We start from the raw sequence: 18,899 nt of genomic DNA, 5'->3' as shown, positions 1-18,899 counted from the left end.
CGCACTGATAATGGAAAAGAATATACATCAAATGAATTTGAACACTATCTTCGCCAACATGGGATTAAACATCAAACAACTGTGCCTTATAATCCTCAACAGAATGGTGTAGCTGAAAGAATGAACAAAACAATTTTGAATATGGTACGATCCATGCTTTTCTTCAAAAATGTAAAGACAATGTTTTGGGCTGATGATGTTCTATGTGCTGCATATATAAAGAATAGATGTCCATCTAGTGCTATAAGAAACAAGACTCCTTATGAATTGTGGTATGGACATGTTCCTTCGGTAAAACATCTCAGGATATTTGGTTCCACCTGTTATGCTTTAATACCAAAGGTACATAGAAACAAACTTGGTGCTAGAAGTCGTAAGTGTATCTTCCTGGGGTATTCAAACACATCTAAAGCATACCGCCTTTATGATGAAGTAAATAAAAAGTTTGTTTTATCTAGAGATGTCATTTTTCTTGAATCATCCAAATCTGACAGTGTTGTTGAGCGGCAACTTGATCGCTTGGATAGATTCACAAAACCAATATCATTTCAAGAGTTTGATAATCAGATTCCACATCTTGGAGGGGGGATTCCTATACTAGATCAACATGTGGAATCTTCTTCTGAAGAACAATCTCCCCTACATGACACTCCAACAACGGATGATGCTTTAAGTGATGTAATTGATAGAATTGGGAGACTCAATCTTGATTCAGACCCAACTCCATCAACAGAACAGCCTGGACCATCTCAGAAAGGTCCTCCAAAGTGGCGGACAAAGACACTTGAAAGTGTTCATCCTGATGAAATTGGAAAAACAGGAACCAGAAACTCAAACCGACAAGATGGAGGTGATGTAGATAACTCTAATTCACCTGTTGATATGGATGTTACTTATGATTGTGAATTGAACTTGTCTACAGATTTTGAACCAACTTCCTTCAAAGAAGCTGCTTCTCATGATGAATGGAAAGAAGCGATGCAGAAGGAGTATGATGCCCTCATAAAGAATGGCACTTGGAAGCTGGTTGATCCTCCATTTGGAACCAAACCAATTGGCTGCAAGTGGGTCTACAAGAACAAGTACAAAGCTGATGGCTCACTTGACAAGCACAAAGCTAGGCTTGTGGAAAAAGGTTTTGCACAGAAGGAAGGGGTCGATTATGAGGAAACTTTTGCTCCCACAGCAAAATGGGCCACCATCCGGACACTCTTTGCACTAGCTGCTCAGAACGGTTGGAAAGTCCATCAAATGGATGTAAAAACTGCATTCTTGAATGGAGATCTAAAAGAGAATGTTTTTATGTCCCAGCCTGAAGGATTTGCTGTGAAAGGACATGAACACAAAGTATGCAAACTTGTGAAGTCCTTGTATGGCCTCAAACAAGCACCACGAGCCTGGTATGAAAAACTAACTAAGCATCTTCTGAAACTCAACTTCAAACATTTTGATCTTGATGATGCAACTTTATTTGTCAAGAAAGTTGGCAAAACAGTTGTATATCTTGTGGTATATGTAGATGATCTTTTAATGACAGGGAACAATGAAAGCTATATTGCATCCATAAAGAAAGAATTAGGAAAATTTTTTGAAATGACTGATTTGGGCTATGTTCATTACTATCTTGGCATTGAAGTAACCCAACATCCAAAGTCCATATTTCTTTCTCAAAAGAAATACATTGGAGATTTGTTATACAGATTTGGCATGACAGAGTGCAATCCCCTTTCTACTCCAATGGAACAAAACTTGAAGCTCACATCTACTGAAGGAAAAGAATTTGAGGATGCAACAAAGTATAGACAGCTTGTAGGAAGTCTCATCTACCTCACTACTACCAGACCAGACATTTCATTTGCTGTTGGAATCCTCTCCAGGTTTATGCAAAAGCCTTGTGAGGGACATTGGTCTGCTGCAAAAAGAGTTCTAAGGTACTTGAAGGGAACTCAAGACCTTGGAATCAAGTATACACAGGTGGACGACTTCAACTTGATTGGATACTCTGATTCAGACTTCGATGGAGACAAAGAAACTGGGGTATCTACTTCAGGATATGCTATGAGTCTTGGATCAGGAGCTGTCTCCTGGAGATCACGCAAACAATCAGTACCAGCAGATTCCACAACAGAAGCAGAATACGTGGCAGCAGCTGAAGCAACGAAAGAAATTGTGTGGCTCAGGAAAATTCTTGAAGATTTGCAAGTAAAACAAATACAATCTACTCCACTCATGATTGATAACACATCTGCAATAAAGTTGGCCAAGAATCCAAAATTCCATGATCGTACTAAGCACATCAATACTAAATATCATCTGATCCGACATCATGTTGAGGCCAAAACAATCCATCTCCGTCATTGTTCCACAAACGAGCAAATTGCAGACATCTTCACCAAAGCGCTTGGAAGAGAAAAGCTTGAAAGATTCAGAACGATGCTTGGACTCACCAACATCCCTTCAGATTAAGGGGGGGAATGTTGACACCTAATCCGAAACGGATGAGGTGAAGTCGGACAGTCATCTAGAAGATGAACTGATCCGTTTTGTATTTGTATAAATAATAATAGTTGAATGAATAATACTCACTCAGTTGTTTTGCGCTCATTAATTTCTGAGCTAACCTGGCCTGACAAAGACCAACTATAATGGGGCAATAACAAAGAGGGCACCTTTAATCTTAAGGAAGCAAAAGGCATTCTCCTTGAGTTGGATCCCTAGGTTCCAGACAAAATCTGGCAGAATCTTTGGAGGCACCAAGGGTGGATGAAAATCAAACTCTTCATGTGGTTGGTATACCATAGGAAAATCTTGACTTGGGACAACATCAGGAAGAGGGGTGTTCTGGGGCCTTCTAGATGCCTACTCTGTGAGGCGCAAGAGGAAACAATGGAGCATTTACTCAACAGCTGCATTTTCACCTCCTGGTTATGGGACATATTTGCCAAAATCTTTCAACAATCCGACAGGGACAGAGGGAGCATCATTAATACCCTCATTAGTTGGAGAAGAAATTTTTCGGACTGTGAAATTCTCAACTCAGCTTGGGCCCTTACACCAAGCTTCATTATATGGAATGTCTAGAAGGAGAGGAACAAAAGAATATTTAAGGAGGAAAAGAATCCCCCACACCGCCTGTTTGAGACAATCCTGAAACAACTTAAGGAGATAGTGGGAACCACTGTTCGTAACTACCCTAAAAATCCTCCCTCAGATATGGATTTAAAAATTCTCAGGCAGCTGGGGATGCAGGGGCTCACTCCTTAAGGTCTTGATAGGAAGGTTACATCAAGGGACACGAAGAAGGATTTCTGGCATCCTCCCTTGAAAGGATATCGGAAATACAACATTGATGGGGCGTCAAAAGCAAACCTGGGAACTACTGGGTATGGAGGAGTCCTTAGGGACGCTAAGGGAAGTATTGTCTTCATCTTCCATTGTCACCTAGGAAAAGCTACCAACAACAAGGCTGAACTAATGGCTTTGGAGCAATTCCTGGATTTTCTGAGTCAGGATAACTGTTGCAATGTGATAATAGAAGCGGAATCTGAACTAATAATTAACTTAGTGAAAAGAATAAATAGTGGAATAGCGCCAGAGAAAGTCTCCAAACACTGGAAATTAATCAGGGTTTTCCAGAGAATTCAGGATCATCTCCAAAACCTTCGCACTGTCAGTTTCCATCATGTTCGCAGAAAGGCCAATAAGCTGGCGGATCTTCTTGCCAATCAGGGGGTCAGCTGTACAGAGGACAAGGTTTTGATGGAGTGGCAGGAGTTGCGGCAAAACAGACTGAGAACTCTTTGCTGCTAGCAAGAGGAAGAGGATAGGAGAGTGTTTAGACACAAAGCCATGGAGGCAAGCTCATAATCTTTTGGCCTTCGTATGCGTCATCGGTTTCTGGAAAACTGGTCTTTGGCGGGGGGCCGAATACGGTTGGCCGCTAAAATTCCCAAAGTTAGTGAGATGGACATCACAGTTCATCGGGGTGAGCGAAGCAGACACCACAGTTCCTTAATTAATGGAGAGCCTCTCTTCTTTTCTGGGTTCCAAGTTCAGGCAAGGAAGTTGAGTAGGCGAGGAAGGAATCCATGTTTTACCGGGAGCCAGAATCTTCACATTTTTGGGTTTCAGAGAGTAAAACCACTTCCTAGGTGGTTTTCGAATGATCGCACCGCTCTCAAACAGGAAACGGTTTTAGCGTTTTTGCAGCGATCCCATTCAGCATCCTACACGTGGTAGAGAGAGGGTTTGGAAAACCGCCCTCCATCGCTCACTAATGTCTGGTTTGCTTGTTCGGTGCGATATTAATCTCTACCGTAGGATCTCTCTGTGTGGATCAACGGTCAAGATTGATCGTGCAACTTGGAGGGGCGGCCCATTAAACTTCAGTCGTCTTTGCTGAGTGATTTCATCCTCAGCCATTGGTTTTTGCGCGGGAATGGATGGCTCAGATCAAAGGGACTCTTCCAGGGACTGAGATGCGGGAGATTTCGCAGGCTTCCAAGGGTGGGAATGAAAATTTGGGTTATTTTCCTTGGTTTTTGTGATTCTCTTTGTAAGGCTAAAAGGTTTCGACCTAGCTGGCTTATCTTCTATTTTTTTTCGGTTTCCTTGGCTTGGGGGAGATGTTTGTATTTATTGTAATCTATTTTTACGCTTAATGAAATAAAAGGATCGACTCTTGCTTTAGCAAAAAAAAGATATGCCAACCATGCTCTTCAAAAACATAACGAATAATAAAATATACCAAGGAAAAAGCATTTTTTACAACAAAGGCCACTTTCATTATGCATTTGAATATTGAGATAGAAGAGGACCTCAAAACAATAATTGACAAATAGATCGAGGGACGTACATACTCAGTAACTAACTTTCATTTCATACGGTAGTTACTTCTTTTTTGCTACAAATCTATTGACCAGTTTTCTTCTCTAACATGTGCAAGGAATACTTGTCATTGAAAATGCATTCTCAACGCCATTTGAACATGTTTGTGTAGTATGCAGTTTCCCAATGTATTCATCTGCAATGATAGAAGATCTGTCAATATTTAGGTTGAGTGCAAACAGAAAACCCCTTTTCTTTTTTTGCATTTTATCAGTTGCACTATAAGAACTCCTGATAACAACATCTTGTGACATTGTCTCAAAAACGGGCTAGTTCTAAAGCAACTACTACCTGAATTAGCTACTATGTCTTCCCAAGAATATTTGCAGGAAAAAACAACGAAAAATTATTTGCTGCAAAATTTACAAACACATGGTATTTTCACTCTCAATGGCAAAAATCAGATTTTGGATGCTAAGAGCAAGAATAAACAAAATAGAACAACACAAAGTTTCAATTAGAAACTTCCTCTTCTTTCCACAAGTATCATCCCCTTCCTCTCAAGTTTAATTTTTAGTCATATGAAAAAATGTTGTAATTTTCTATTTATGTAAACATCAATAAGAACTTTGTATTAGTTTTTCCCTCATGTGAGGATGATAAAAGTGCAAAAAATAATACGATGGATTATTATAGATCTTAAATTTTAATTCCAAAGGAAGAATGAACATTAATATGTTTAGGCACAAATAAATTTAAATGTTTTAAAACACTTTCCAAAAAAAAAAATGTGTCCAACTCTACGCAAGTTTCAATTCTTGTCAACTAAATAGTTTTATAAATATTGAATTCTATTTAATCGAAATATTTTGAGAAACTTCCAATGAAAACTTGTGTTATACTTTACTCTCTTGCTTTATGAACTGAAATTTTTTAGTCAAAAAAAAAAATTGTGTCCAACTCTAAGCAGGTTTCGATTCTTGTCAACTAAATAGTTTTATAAATACTGAATTCTATTTAATCGAAATATTTTGAGAAACTTCCAATGCAAACTTTTGTTATACTCTACTCTCTTGCTTTAAGAACTAAATTTGTTTAGTTAAAATGTTGTAATCTGTTATATTATGTTGTCAGTCTGAATGAATGTTCTCTTGTAATTTCAAGTCTCAAAATGGCTATCACAACAGAGACATATTGGCAAACAGTTATCCTAACCATGTGCCAAATCTAAAAATAGGAATGGAAACAAAGACATAACAACAAAAACATCTCCTAGTCCTCTCTTTGATATCATTAGTCTTGTATTGGATATCATAGTATCAAAGATTGGCCTTCGTACCGCAATAAACCAAGTGCCCTGTCTACAAATCCTTGGCTATGATGAAAAGATCTTTCTGGTACCTGTAAAGCAAAGTGTCCGTGAAAGTCACCCTCAAAAGCACGACACCCCACCCTGTGCCATGGATAACATAGGAGACAATTCCCTTGATGTATCCATTGTGCTCCCTGTAGTCGAGACTGTGAAAGTCGACATGTCCTATATTTGTCGTCTCTAGCATCTGAACACCAACCACACTCCCTTCCTTTACCACATAAACATTGTTTACATATTATCGAATGTGATAATGAACACCAGTTGTCCCAACTTCCCTTTTCATCAATTCCCTAACCTTGCTACTCACTCAACACAACACCATGAGACCCCATAGTTCACATGGGGCTCACCCTAACTTGAAGGGATTAGTCGAGCACCAAGTTGTGACAGAAAAATCTTCTTTCGTGAAGGTCTCTTCATGAGAAACATATTAAATTATTTTTCTCTCCTCTGCCCAGCATCACAAGTCAACCAAACATACCAGCACATTCCTTAATAGGCTAAAACGTATCATGATTCCATGACACCTAGCTTCTACAATCACAAAGTCCTATGCCTGCAACCACTTTAATTTGAATTAGGGCTTTGTTGAAAAGCAAAAAAAATCATACATGCATTTTACAGTATCATAACACAACTTTGAAATGCAATATGAATATTTCCAAGGGTCATCTTAATTCCTTGCCACGTCCACCTGTTGTCAAATGAACATGTCAACCTATAAGTAGATCGTGTCTGGTTTCTATTTCATCTCCGAATAATTTTAAAATTGTGTGTTTGTATCTTTTATGTATGTAATCAAAGCTATATTGGAAAAACAATATGAACTCTTTCAAAATGCACTTTAACATGCAAAAAAATAGCTAATTTATTGTATGTTCCTATTCAAAAGAAAATAGGATTTGTATCTATATTAAAATTTGTGGAAAGTGTTTCCAATATTGCTACCAACTCTATCATCAAACTTACAAAAAAAATGACATATAGTGATAACATTACCACACATCCAAGAATTTTTTTTCTGTATTATGCAAAGCTAGCTATATGGCTTTTTTATTTATGTTTTTTTTTAAATAATTATGTCATTGTTTATATTTTTAAAATGAAAAAAATATGTAAACTTATTTATTTATGTTTTAAAAAAAAATGTCATTGTTTATATTTTTAAAATGAACAAAATATGTAAACTTATTTGTTTATAGTTTATAAATAGTTTGATGTTGGCGAGTGTTTTAAAGATTATTATGTATTCTTAATATATGAAGTAGTTATAAATCATAATGAAATAAAAAAGTTAATGTCCTTTTACTTAGTTATTTAATAAAATATATACAAATATTTATATTTATAAATTATATATCTATTCAACATTAAAATAGAAATATATATAAATCAACCATTGAAATGGCTCGATAAAAACTATATTCTTTATTGTGTATAATATTCCCCACAAAAATGATACATAATCGAATTTCATATATAGCTATTAGTCTCTGCATTCTGGACCATGATGCATTTCCAACTCGAATTCATCATTGCTGCTGCTGCTCATCATACGAAAGATAAAAGACCCTCTCCATGGATACCTGCGCAGCATACCTTTCCGCCACATCGACAGTTACTCCGTTCTACACGCCTAATGCACCTATTTCGCCTGATTTCATTGACTTGTGGATCATATATTTCCATCTCTGTCAGGTATTCTCTAGGAGGCTGTGAAACTGAATCAACCAAAATGAGAGGCTTAATGGAGATTGCAATGTGCAAACTGGCTGGCGGCTAGGAACCTCCACTGATAATAGTATTAAAGGGTATCAAGGGAAACCAATCGTTGATTGATAATGTGGGAGAAGCCAACGAATCTTTCCATGCTATTTCAACCCATCCCACCAATTTGGAGGCTCTAAACATATTTCCCAATACTCTAATTCTGCTACTTCTCTCCCTCAACTCAAACCTAACAAACTACTTTTGCAATTCGCAGATAACATTACAATCTCCAATACTCCCTGCGCACTCCAAGCGAAAAGTCTATTTCCATTCGGGGCCTGCCTTTGCCATCACTTCCCTGGAATTCACTGCAATATTATTATCCCCGTCGCCATTGCCACTAGTCAGATAATTTCGAACAAACAGACTGTCTCTGCCCCCAGAAAGCTTAACTATGACATTTTTGGCTTCCAGAATCTCCAAATTCACTACCATGCGCCTTCCACAGGCCCCCATTCTATTTGTGGTTAGCAAGAAACTTTCAGTAATAAAAGCCAACACAAAAATCCTGAAGGCAAAAGGCCCAGTCTTTCTTTCGTCCGAATTGATCCCATTGTTGTGGGTTAGGTAAACTGGACCGCGGCTGCTATCAGTTTTAAGGTTGCATGAGGTTGGGCTGCTCACTGTAAATGCCTCACAGGCTTCGTGCTCGTGCTCACCCAGAACAACGATACTGAAAAGCCCATCGTTGTCGGTGTGCTGTTCATTATAGAACAATCTCTTACCAGCACGATCCTTGCACTCAACACCTACAGTGGCACCTGCACAGCACTCATACTCAAAATATCAGAAACAAACATAGGGGTGCCCTGTGCATTCTATGCTTCAGACAGAAACCCACGTTTCTCTTAAAAACAAAGAGTGTAGAAAATGAAAGTAATGTGAACACAATAGCAAAAGGGAAGAATAGATCTATTCAGAAAAGCACAAATAGCATTCCACATGGAGAATCTTAAAACCAGATCTATTCTTCAGCACCAGATCTATTATTTCATATCTTTTCAACAAGAAAATGCAGTGGCCCAAATGAAAACAATCTACAAAAACTGCAAAACAAATTGAAAAACTATCCAAAATGGGTGGTTGCTGGCTTACCAGAGATGGCAGGTGAAATCCTGGTGGGGAATCCAGCAGCACAGTTATCGCAGTAAACCTTGCCCGTAATATAAAAGTTATGGCCAGCATGGGCATTGGCAACACCCAACAAGGCAAAAAGGGCAATCAAGCCACAGAAAGCGGATAGCTTGGCCATTGTTCAGATACCCACCTCGCCGAGAGAAGCAACAAAGATCAGAATACTCGTTGGATTAGGAATGGAAGAAGCAACAACACAAAGCACCTATATATGTATGTATGTATGATTCTTGGTCTGAGTGTGGAAGAGCGAAGAGAATGGTGTAATATATATATAGGTGCCAGTGGTGTTGGGTTGCAGAGCGCACATGAGATTCACATGGTTGTGGTGGTGGATGACCGGAAGAGAAGCCATGGAAGATGAGGATCAGATCCTGGCAACGCTAAAATGGCAACCCAGAATCCCAATATCCCAATGGCAACGCTAAAATGAGTTTTCTCACCAGCAGAGGCAACGATAGCCAGAACCACCGCAATCGCCATTAGCACCAAACTCGTCCGGAAGCTCATGCTGAGCAAAGAAACTATAACCGACCAAAGCTTCTTTCAAGTTTAACAAAATATGGCAGCGCGGGTTCTGAGATTCAAAATTCCAATCTGGAGCGCCATTATACAATTCAAAATTTGGTGGCAATTAATATCAGATGGTATGGGAATGGATAGCATATGATACACGACATGCCATGATACATATGCCGCATTATGCATTATGCATGTCTCCATCACTATGCAATCAGAATCTGTTAGCCGGAGAATAGAGCCGATGTCAGAACCCGTCTTTGAAGAGATGTAAGCGAGCGATGACATCAAGGGGCTATCAAGACCATGTAAGGACATAGCATTTATAATGCTATAGGTTTGGAAATAGGAACTGCCCAATAAGAGGGTGAATGCTCTGAGCAATCATGTCAGCACGCAACAGTGACAAGTGAAAAAAGAAAAAACTTAGGATAAAATACCTTGCCCTCACTAAAATCACATCAGTCACGTTGGGGCCACATCGGGGCAAGAGACGCTTGCAATAAGAGGGTGAAATCGAAAGTTTGGTTAAAATTTTTTGGAGCCAAATCGTCAACACGCAACAGTGACAAGTGAAAAAAGAAAAAACTTAGGATAAAATAAATTGCCCTCACTGAAATCACATCGGTCACGTCGGGGCCACATCGTGGCAAGATATGCTTGCAATAAGAGGGTGAAATCGAAAGTTTGGTTAAAATTTTTTGGAGCCAAAACGCCAACAATAAACTTTGCTTAAAATTACTTACACACTGAACCTCGTTAACTCGATCAAACGCGATAGTCCCTGCTATGCCAAAGGCAGGGACTAATAAAGCTAAACCTCAAGATTATTACATGAATGAATGACCATTTGTTTTTCATGAAGGTCGTATTTCCATCTTCCCATGATTGGTGTGTGTTTTCCCCCATTCGTTGACATCAATCTCTATGTTGCTCATTTTCATGAATAAAAATAAAGTAGATCTCGTTGTACAAAGTCCAAAACTTCGACTCCTTGATCTACGAGGTGTAAAGACAAATTTGTCTTGCTGTATTTCATTGATATATTCTAATCTAAGGACACTATGTCTTCATTTATCAGTTTGTAGTTATATCTTAATCTAAAGGCAATAATGATGGAGCCAGCCCACGTGGTCCCGCCAACTCCCAAGCGGATGTGTAACGCTCCTATGAATCGGGTAGTATACAATTGATTTGGTAATAAATTTTAGTTTGATTTATAATCAACTTGGGCTATGACATGTACTGTGGTGGTCTTATCGGTGGAAAACTGTCCCTCCTTGGGATCCTGGAAAGTTCTCGGCTTGGGTTTTACCCTGTTCGCGACCTTTGGGTTATTATTGTTACTTGGTAGTTTAGCTCTGCTGTCTCTGAGATTTTTTTCTTTGTGTTTGTTGTATTGTCTGTGGTTGAAACATAATGCGGTTCCTGCCTGCTCGATTAACTGTATGGCAAACGTTTGGTTGCGGTTCTGTTGCTCCTGGTCCAGCTTGTATGTCTCGACGGTCTGGTGTCGCTTTGGTAAGTTCGCTACTGTATCGTTTGTATGTTTATTCCTCCATCGTTTGGCTCTTCCCACTAGTGTTGTTGTTTGTCACAGTATTGTCTGTTCGTTGCTCTCAAGAGTCCATGGTTACTTGAGCATTATAAGTTAATGGCATTCTAGTTACATTCTCGGTTCGTCAGCCTCCAAGTTTGATGGGTTCCGCGGCTTGCCCGGTTCGAATCTCTGCTAATTCAACTGGTAAGCTCTCGTTCCCTGCCAAACTTCGTTTCCGCTATTTTTTTTAGACTCTAACAGCTCGGCTCCTCTGTGAGCAGGGTTTGTCCGTTTGAGGGTTTTGCCTTACAGCTGCAGCTCACCTTTCAGGTATGATTTCTTGTTCATTCTCTCGGCATTTTCCCTTTCAGTTTCTCTGTTTCTCGCTTTTCTTCAAGGGTTGGTAACTAACCCTTCCTCCTTTCGTTCCTATGCAGGTGGAGTCATTCGCTGGGTCGAATGCATTGGCTTCCGGCTATTCTGGATATCTTCCGGGTAGAATTTTTTTCTTTCTTGTCTGTAATGGATTCTTGTTTGCTTCATAAGTTTGGTTGTTGGCTACTATAGTGAGTAGTTCTCGCCGCGGCTTTTGTTCATGACCCTTGTCAAACCCTAGGCTTGTGAACTGGGTAGGGTTGAAGCTGCGTTGAACACTAATTTGTGTGTTGAGATGGATTGTTAATATTTTTATTTACGCTGAGATGAATTGTTAATTATATGTGGAAAGAAAACTTGTATCGCCTTCAGTTTCGTTTGCATACCTTGGAAATGTATTTTTCTGGGCGTTGTAACTCGTGACCGGTGGTGGTTGGTCTCTCCTCTCGTTTGGTTGTTTGTCCTTCTGCTGGTTCGAAGTCTGTCAAGAACATGTAATAGGTTTTGTACATGAAAGAAAAATAAAATGTAGGCACAGCATGGAATTGTACAGTCTCTATTTCTTTTTGAGGACGCACGTAAGAGTTGTTTGTGCACTGGAAAAAACAAGATGTATATCTTTATTTCTGTTCTTTCTTTTCACTTTTCACTCGCGAACCCCTATGGGCTTGCTTTCTCTCGTTTTTGTAACATTATTCTCAAACAGTTAGATAACTGCTGTCAGTTGTTTAATTATCAGTTACATCAGTTATTTCATATTTGACATTTATCCATGGCTAGCTTGTTTCCCTTTGTTTGTTTTTACAATAGTATATAACTGTTCAGCAACTAAGGATTCTAACTAATACTACTGTTCCTAATTAGAACTCGTTACGGTATTCTAGGCATTTTTAAACAGAAACCAAAAACTACAAATAATAAAAATAATTAAAAATAAAAACGAAACAGACATGCTGTCCGTTCTGCGAGCTATGTTCTCTGTCCTTCTCAGAAACCATGCCAACCTTCTTTCTATCTCCGCCCTGTTAACCAGATAGTCCTGCATCAGGCTTCCGGGGTAAAAGAAATTTCATGGCTCCGTTCCATGAGTTCCTCCACCGAATAACCAGCCTTCTGAATCGGTGCCGCGTCAAGCCACGAGTTGTCCTCCATTGGACGGTCTCTCCACTTGACGAGGTAACGCAAATATTCCTTCCTGCGCATCTTCTTGGCTACCTGGGTGCTGAGGATCCCTTGAATCTCATGGGTCCGGGCCGAAGGTAACTGTTTCTTCCAAGAACTGCTTTCTAATTGGGTGTCCCGTTCTGGCTGTACCGCACTATCATCCTCTGCGTGGGCATTATATGGGAACAGATCCGCCAAATTAAAAATAGGTTATATGCCTATGTCCGGTGGCAGCTGAATCTCGTAAGCGTTCGCTGAAAATTTCCGTAGGATCTTGCATGGACCAATTTTCTTATATTTTAACTTATTATATGTGCCTTTAGGAAACCGTTCCCGGCGCAGATGCGCAAGGACCTCGTCTCCAACATTAAAATGCACCTCTCGTCGTTTTGAGTCTGCTTGTTGTTTGTATTTCTGTACGTTGTCCTGCAACCTTAGTTTGACTTTTTCGTGAAGCTCGCTCATTGCTTCTGCAAAATCTTCCCCATCTGCGCTTCTCCGTTCCAGCTTTCCCAAATCTCGTAGTTCATGTATTCCTCGAGGATGCATGCCATACAAAATCTGGAATGGGCTAAGTCCGGTGCTACGATTGGGTGAATCGTTATAAGCAAATTCCGCCTGGGCAAGAGCTCGATCCCATAATCGTGAATTTTCTCCAGTCAAACTCCGTAATAAATTCCCCAAGCTCCTGCTCACCACCTTCGTTTGTCCATGAGTCTGCGGATGATACGCAGAGCTGAAATTCAATTGCGTGCCCAACTTTTTCTACAGGGTGCGCTAAGATTGTCCTGTGAACTTTACGTCCCTGTCTGAAATGATAGTTTTTGGTAGGCCATGTAATCTAACAACTTCCGTGAAAAACAGGTGTGCCACATACGTGGCATCACTAGTTTTCCGGCAAGGAATAAAATGAGCCATTTTTGAAAATCTGTCTACCACCACCATTACCGAATCATACCCCCGCTGTGTTCTAGGCAGTCCGAGAACAAAGTCAATGCTGACCGAATCCCATGGCCTGCTTGGAACGGGTAGTGGTGTGTAAAGTCCAGTATTCTGACTGTGTCCCTTTGACAGTTGGAAGACTTTACACCTGTTTACCAATCTTTGTACATCCCTACTCATTTTAGGCCAATAGTAAAAATGTCCGAGTTGCTCCAAAGTTTTTTTGATCCCGAAATGTCCCGCTAATCCACCACTATGCTTCTCCCATACTATATTCTCCCTCATTGAACAGTCCGGGATACATAACTGCCCACCTCGGAACAATAATCCTTCCTGTAAATTATAGTCTAACCATGGGCTTGCGTTTCTCAATACGGGATTTTGGCAGGCTTCAAAAGCTTCCTTGAAATCTGTGTCCATCTGATACAAGTATTTCAGATGTTCGAATCCCATCACCTGTATGCTGGTTTCCTGTAGGAGCAAGGCTCCCCTGCTCAAAGCATCTGCCACTTTGTTGGCTTGCCCACTTATGTGTTTTAACACAAAAGTAAAACTCTGCAAATATTCTACCCACTTGGCATGCTTATGGTTTAACTTGTGCTGCTGCATTACATATTGTAATGGCGAATTATCAGAAAACAAAACGAATTCATTGCCCAGTAGGTAGTGTCTCCAATGTTTCAAAGCTTGGACCACTACATAAAATTCCTTGTCGTATGAGGAATATTTCTACCGACTCTCATTTAGTTTTTCACTAAAAAATGCCACTGGTCTGTCTTGTTGACTGAGCACAGCGCCAATAGCTGTTCCAATTGCGTCACATCGAACCTGGAAATTTTTATTAAAGTCGGGCAGTCTCAAGATTGGCCTCTCCGTGATCTTCCGCTTTAAAAGCTAAAAGCTGTCTTCTGCCGCCTTGGTCCAGCAAAAAGGTTGACTTGCCTTTTTTATGGTCTCTAACATTAGTGCGTAGATTTCACTGAAATTTCTAATAAATTTCTGATAAAAACTTGCCAGTCCATGAAAACTACGTACCTCAAATAAGCTTTTTGGTGATGGCCAATTTATAATTGCTGCAATCTTTTCTGGGTCCATTTTCAGTTCATTTTCTGCAACCACAAATCCCAAATAGACCAGCTCCTTCTGCAGGAAAGTGCATTTCTTCAAGTTTATTAGCAGTTTGTTCTGCTGTAACTTCTCTAACACCCTTCGAACATGTTGAAGATGTTCTCCCTTCGTTCTGCTGAAAATCAAGATACCATCAAGATAAACTATCACGAACTTGCCAATAAATTCCTTTAACATCTCATTCGTCAATCTCATGAAGGTACTAGGAGCGTTGCTTAATCCAAATGGCATGACCAGCCATTCGTACAGTCCCTCATTGGTTTTAAATGCTGTCTTCCACTCATCTGCTTCCCTAATCCTGATCTGATGATAACCACTCTTCGGATCTATTTTTGTAAAATAAGCTACCCCACTAAGACAGTCCATCATGTCGTCCATCCTGGGCAAGGGAAATCTGTATCGAATCGTGATTTTTTTAATAGCCCGCGAATCTGTACACATTTTCCATTCTCCACCCTTCTTAGGTGCAAGTATTGTTGGTACTGCACAGGGGCTCAAACTTTCTCTAATCAGTCCCTTATCCAGCAACTCCTGCACTTGTTTGCGAATTTCTTCATTGTCTTTCAGACTCATCCTGTACACTGCCTTGTTTGGCAAGCTTGCTCCAGGTATAAAGTCAATGTGATGGCTGATACTCGTCTTGGGAGGCAATTTATCAGGTAAATCATCAACCACAATGTCTTGGAATTCTTTCAACAGCTCCTGGATTTCTATAGGCAGTTCTTATTTTCCTGTGTTCGGCAACATCGGTCTCGTCCTCCTCACAATTGCATAATTGACCTCATTTTCCTCAATCAACTTCACAAACTGTTTTCCTCCAATTAATAGTGCCTTTGTTCCACTCGGTTCCACTGCATCCTCTTCCTTGATGGGTACAAGTGTATGTTTGATCCCATCTTTCACAAATTTATAACAATTTGTCTTCCCATCATGTGTCACCTTCCGATCATACTGCCACGGTCTCCCCAGCAGTATATGGCACACTTCCATTGGCATGATATCACAGACCACCGTGTCGTGATATTTTCCAATGCGAAATTCAACTTCACACTGTTCATCAACTAATAACTGGTGGCCTTTCTGTAGCCACGACACCCTGTAAGGTGTGGGGTGTTTAAGTCGCTTCAGTCCCAGCTTTTCCACGATTTCGGTGGCAACCAAATTGTCTGTACTTCCGCTGTCTATTATTAATTTATAGCACTTCCCAAGTGATTTGCAAACTATTCGGAACAGTGCCTTTCGCTGGGTCTGTTCAGCCACCTCCTTGGTTAGTTTCAACAATACTTTATTTAAAATTAAAGCTTCCCCTGTTTCTGCCATATTTTCTACCTCCCGAGGTTGTGCTTCAGCTTCCTTAGGTTGTGCAACAAGTGTTCCCCTCTGGCCCGCATGCTCAGCTTCTGGGCATTCGAAGGATTTGTGCCCCCACTTATGGCACCTGTAGCACTAGACATTAGTCCCTCTTTCGCGGCCATTTCCTTGTCCCCGCTGATATGGCCGACCTCCTCTGGTGCTTTCTCCTTTCTTTCCTGTCCCTGAAGCTCTAGAACTGCTGCCTTCCTCGCTGTTTGCAGCAGTTCTCCCTTTGCCGTAGGACTGTCCTCGTCCTCTGCCATTTCCTCTCCCTCTCCTGTTGCTCTGTCTCCTGTTGATTTTTTCCTCTGCCTTTACAGCACTTTGAAAGCCTTCCTCAACACTTCGAGGAGAGAGAATGCTAATCTCGTCCAATATTTTCATTCTTAAGCCATTCACGTACCTTGCTGTTTTTTCGGGAGTATCCTCTGTATAACCAGCACGTAAATTTACACGATAAAATTCTTTTGTGTATTCTTGTACAGTCATACCTTTCTGCCTTAAATTCTGTACTCGCCGATAAAGTTTAACCTGGTAGTCTTTAGGCAAAAATCTACACTTCAGTTTTGCCACCATCCTTGGCCATTTTCTTATCGGCAGTTTGTTCATTCGCCTTCTTTCCGCTTGGACACTATCCCACCATAGGGCAGCGTGTCCTTTTAACTTGGTCACAACAAATCTAACTCTTTTGTCCTCACTGATCTCCTCATTTTCAAAATATTTGTCTAATTCACTCACCCAATCCAACAAGACATCCGCGGACAGACTACCATAATAGTTAGGAATCTACGATTTGGGCTTGCTGCTAGCTAACAGAACTGATCGCAACAGCCTCAACTCTAGGGCTTCTTCCTCTGACCCATCTGTAACAGTTGCTGCCTCGTCTTCACTGTCATCCCCAAGTTCCGGGTCTCGTCGCCTACCCGCCTCTACTGCTTCTAAGCGAGCTGTAAGGATTCTCAGCTGTTCTCTCAATCCTTCATCTGCTCCTCTATGTGCACCTCTTCCACATCCTCGTCTTTGTACTTCCATCCTCCTCTACTTCCTCAAAACGCTGCTCTGATACCACTTGATGGGGCCAGCCCATGTGGTCCCGCCAACTCCCAAGCGGATGTGTAACGCTCCTATGAATCGGATAGTATACAATTGATTTGGTAATAAATTTTAGTTTGATTTATAATCAACTTGGGCTACGGCATGTACTGTGGTGGTCTTATCGGTGGACAACTGTCCCTCCTCGGGATCCTGGAAAGTTCTCGGCTTGGGTTTTACCCTGTTCGCGTCCTTTGGGTTATTATTGTTACTTGGTAGTTTAGCTCTGTTGTCTCTGCGATTTTTTCCTTTGTGTTTGTTGTATCGTCTGTGGTGGAAACACAATGCGGTTCCTGCCTGCTCGGTTAACTGTATGGCAAACGTTTGGTTGCGGTTCTGTTGCTCCTAGTCCGGCTTGTATGTCTCGACGGTCTGGTGTCGCTTTGGTAAGTTCGCTACTGTATCGTGTGTATGTTTATTCCTTCGTCGTTTGGTGCTTCCCACTGGTGTTGTTGTTTGTCACAGTATTGTCTGTTCGTTGCTCTCAAGATTCCATGGTTATTTGAGCATTATAATTTAATGGCATTCTGGTTACATTCTCGGTTCGTCAGCCTCCAAGTTTGATGGGTTCCGCGGCTTGCCCGGTTCGACTCTCTGCTAATTCAACTGGTAAGCTCTCGTTCCCTGCCAGACTTCGTTTCCGCTGTTTTTTTTAGACTCTAACAGCTCGGCTCCTCTGTGAGCAGGGTTTGTCCGTTTGAGGGTTTTTCCTTACAGCTGCAGCTCACCTTTCAGGTATGATTTCTTGTTCATTCTCTCGCCATTTTCCCTTTCAGTTTCTCTATTTCTCGCTTTTCTTCAAGGGTTGGTAACTAACCCTTCCTCCTTTCGTTCCTATGCAGGTGGAGTCGTTCGCTGGGTCGAATGCATTGGCTTCCCGCTATTCTGGAGATCTTCCGGGTAGAATTTTTTTCTTTCTTGTCTGTAATGGATTCTTGTTTGGTTCATAAGTTTGGTTGTTGGCTACTATAGTGAGTAGTTCTCGCCACGGCTTTTGTTCATGACCCTTGTCAAACCCTAGGCTTGTGAACTGGGTAGGGTTGAAGCTGCGTTCAACACTAATTTGTGTGCTGAGATGGACTGTTAATATTTGTATTTACGCTGAGATGAATTGTGAATTATATGTGGAAAGAAAACTTGTATCTCCTTCAGTTTCGTTTGCATACCTTGGAAATGTATTTTTCTGGGCGTTGTAACTCGTGACCGGTGCTGGTTGGTCTCTCCTCTCGTTTGGTTGTTTGTCCTTCTGCTGGTTCGAAGTCTGTCAAGAACATGTAATAGGTTTTGTACATGAAAGAAAAATAAAATGTAGGCACAGCATGGAATTGTACAGTCTCTATTTCTTTTTGAGGACGCACGTAAGAGTTGTTTGTACACTGGAAAAAATGAGATGTATATCTTTATTTATGTTCTTTCTTTTCACTTTTCACTCCCGAACCCCTATGGGCTTGCTTTCTCTCGTTTTTGTAACATTGTTCTCAAACAGTTAGATAACTGCTGTCAGTTGTTTAATTATCAGTTACATCAGTTATTTCATATTTGACATTTATCCATGGCTAGCTTGTTTCCATTTGTTTGTTTTTACAATAGTATATAACTGTTCAGCAACTAATGATTCTAACTAATACTACTGTTCCTAATTAGAACTCGTTACAGTATTCTAGGCATTTTTAAATAGAA

At 40.5% G+C, this 18,899-nt stretch overlaps 1 protein-coding gene and 1 pseudogene across 1 annotated transcript; both read right to left on the bottom strand.

Moving 5' to 3' along the window:
- Positions 1 to 7,753: 7,753 nt before the first annotated feature.
- Positions 7,754 to 8,428, bottom strand: LOC149264168 (uncharacterized; annotated as a pseudogene).
- Positions 8,429 to 8,449: 21 nt separating this feature from the next.
- LOC149264167 (olee1-like protein) lies at positions 8,450 to 9,335 on the bottom strand (the record flags this gene model as incomplete). The annotated part of the gene is made up of 2 exons (XM_089396480.1): positions 9,068 to 9,335; positions 8,450 to 8,733 (listed from the first exon to the last, which is right to left on the bottom strand). Coding segments are annotated over exons 1-2 (441 nt in total), but the record flags the coding sequence as incomplete, so codon positions are not given.
- Positions 9,336 to 18,899: the final 9,564 nt, after the last annotated feature.

This window comes from Pinus tabuliformis, chromosome 6 (assembly GCF_031772625.1).
Source record: "Pinus tabuliformis cultivar Carrire ecotype Pingquan chromosome 6, CPIR1, whole genome shotgun sequence".
In the NCBI taxonomy this organism is placed as follows: domain Eukaryota; kingdom Viridiplantae; phylum Streptophyta; class Pinopsida; order Pinales; family Pinaceae; genus Pinus; species Pinus tabuliformis.
The sequence above is the reverse complement of the archived record's forward strand: the minus strand, read 5'-3'. Positions and strand labels throughout refer to the sequence as shown.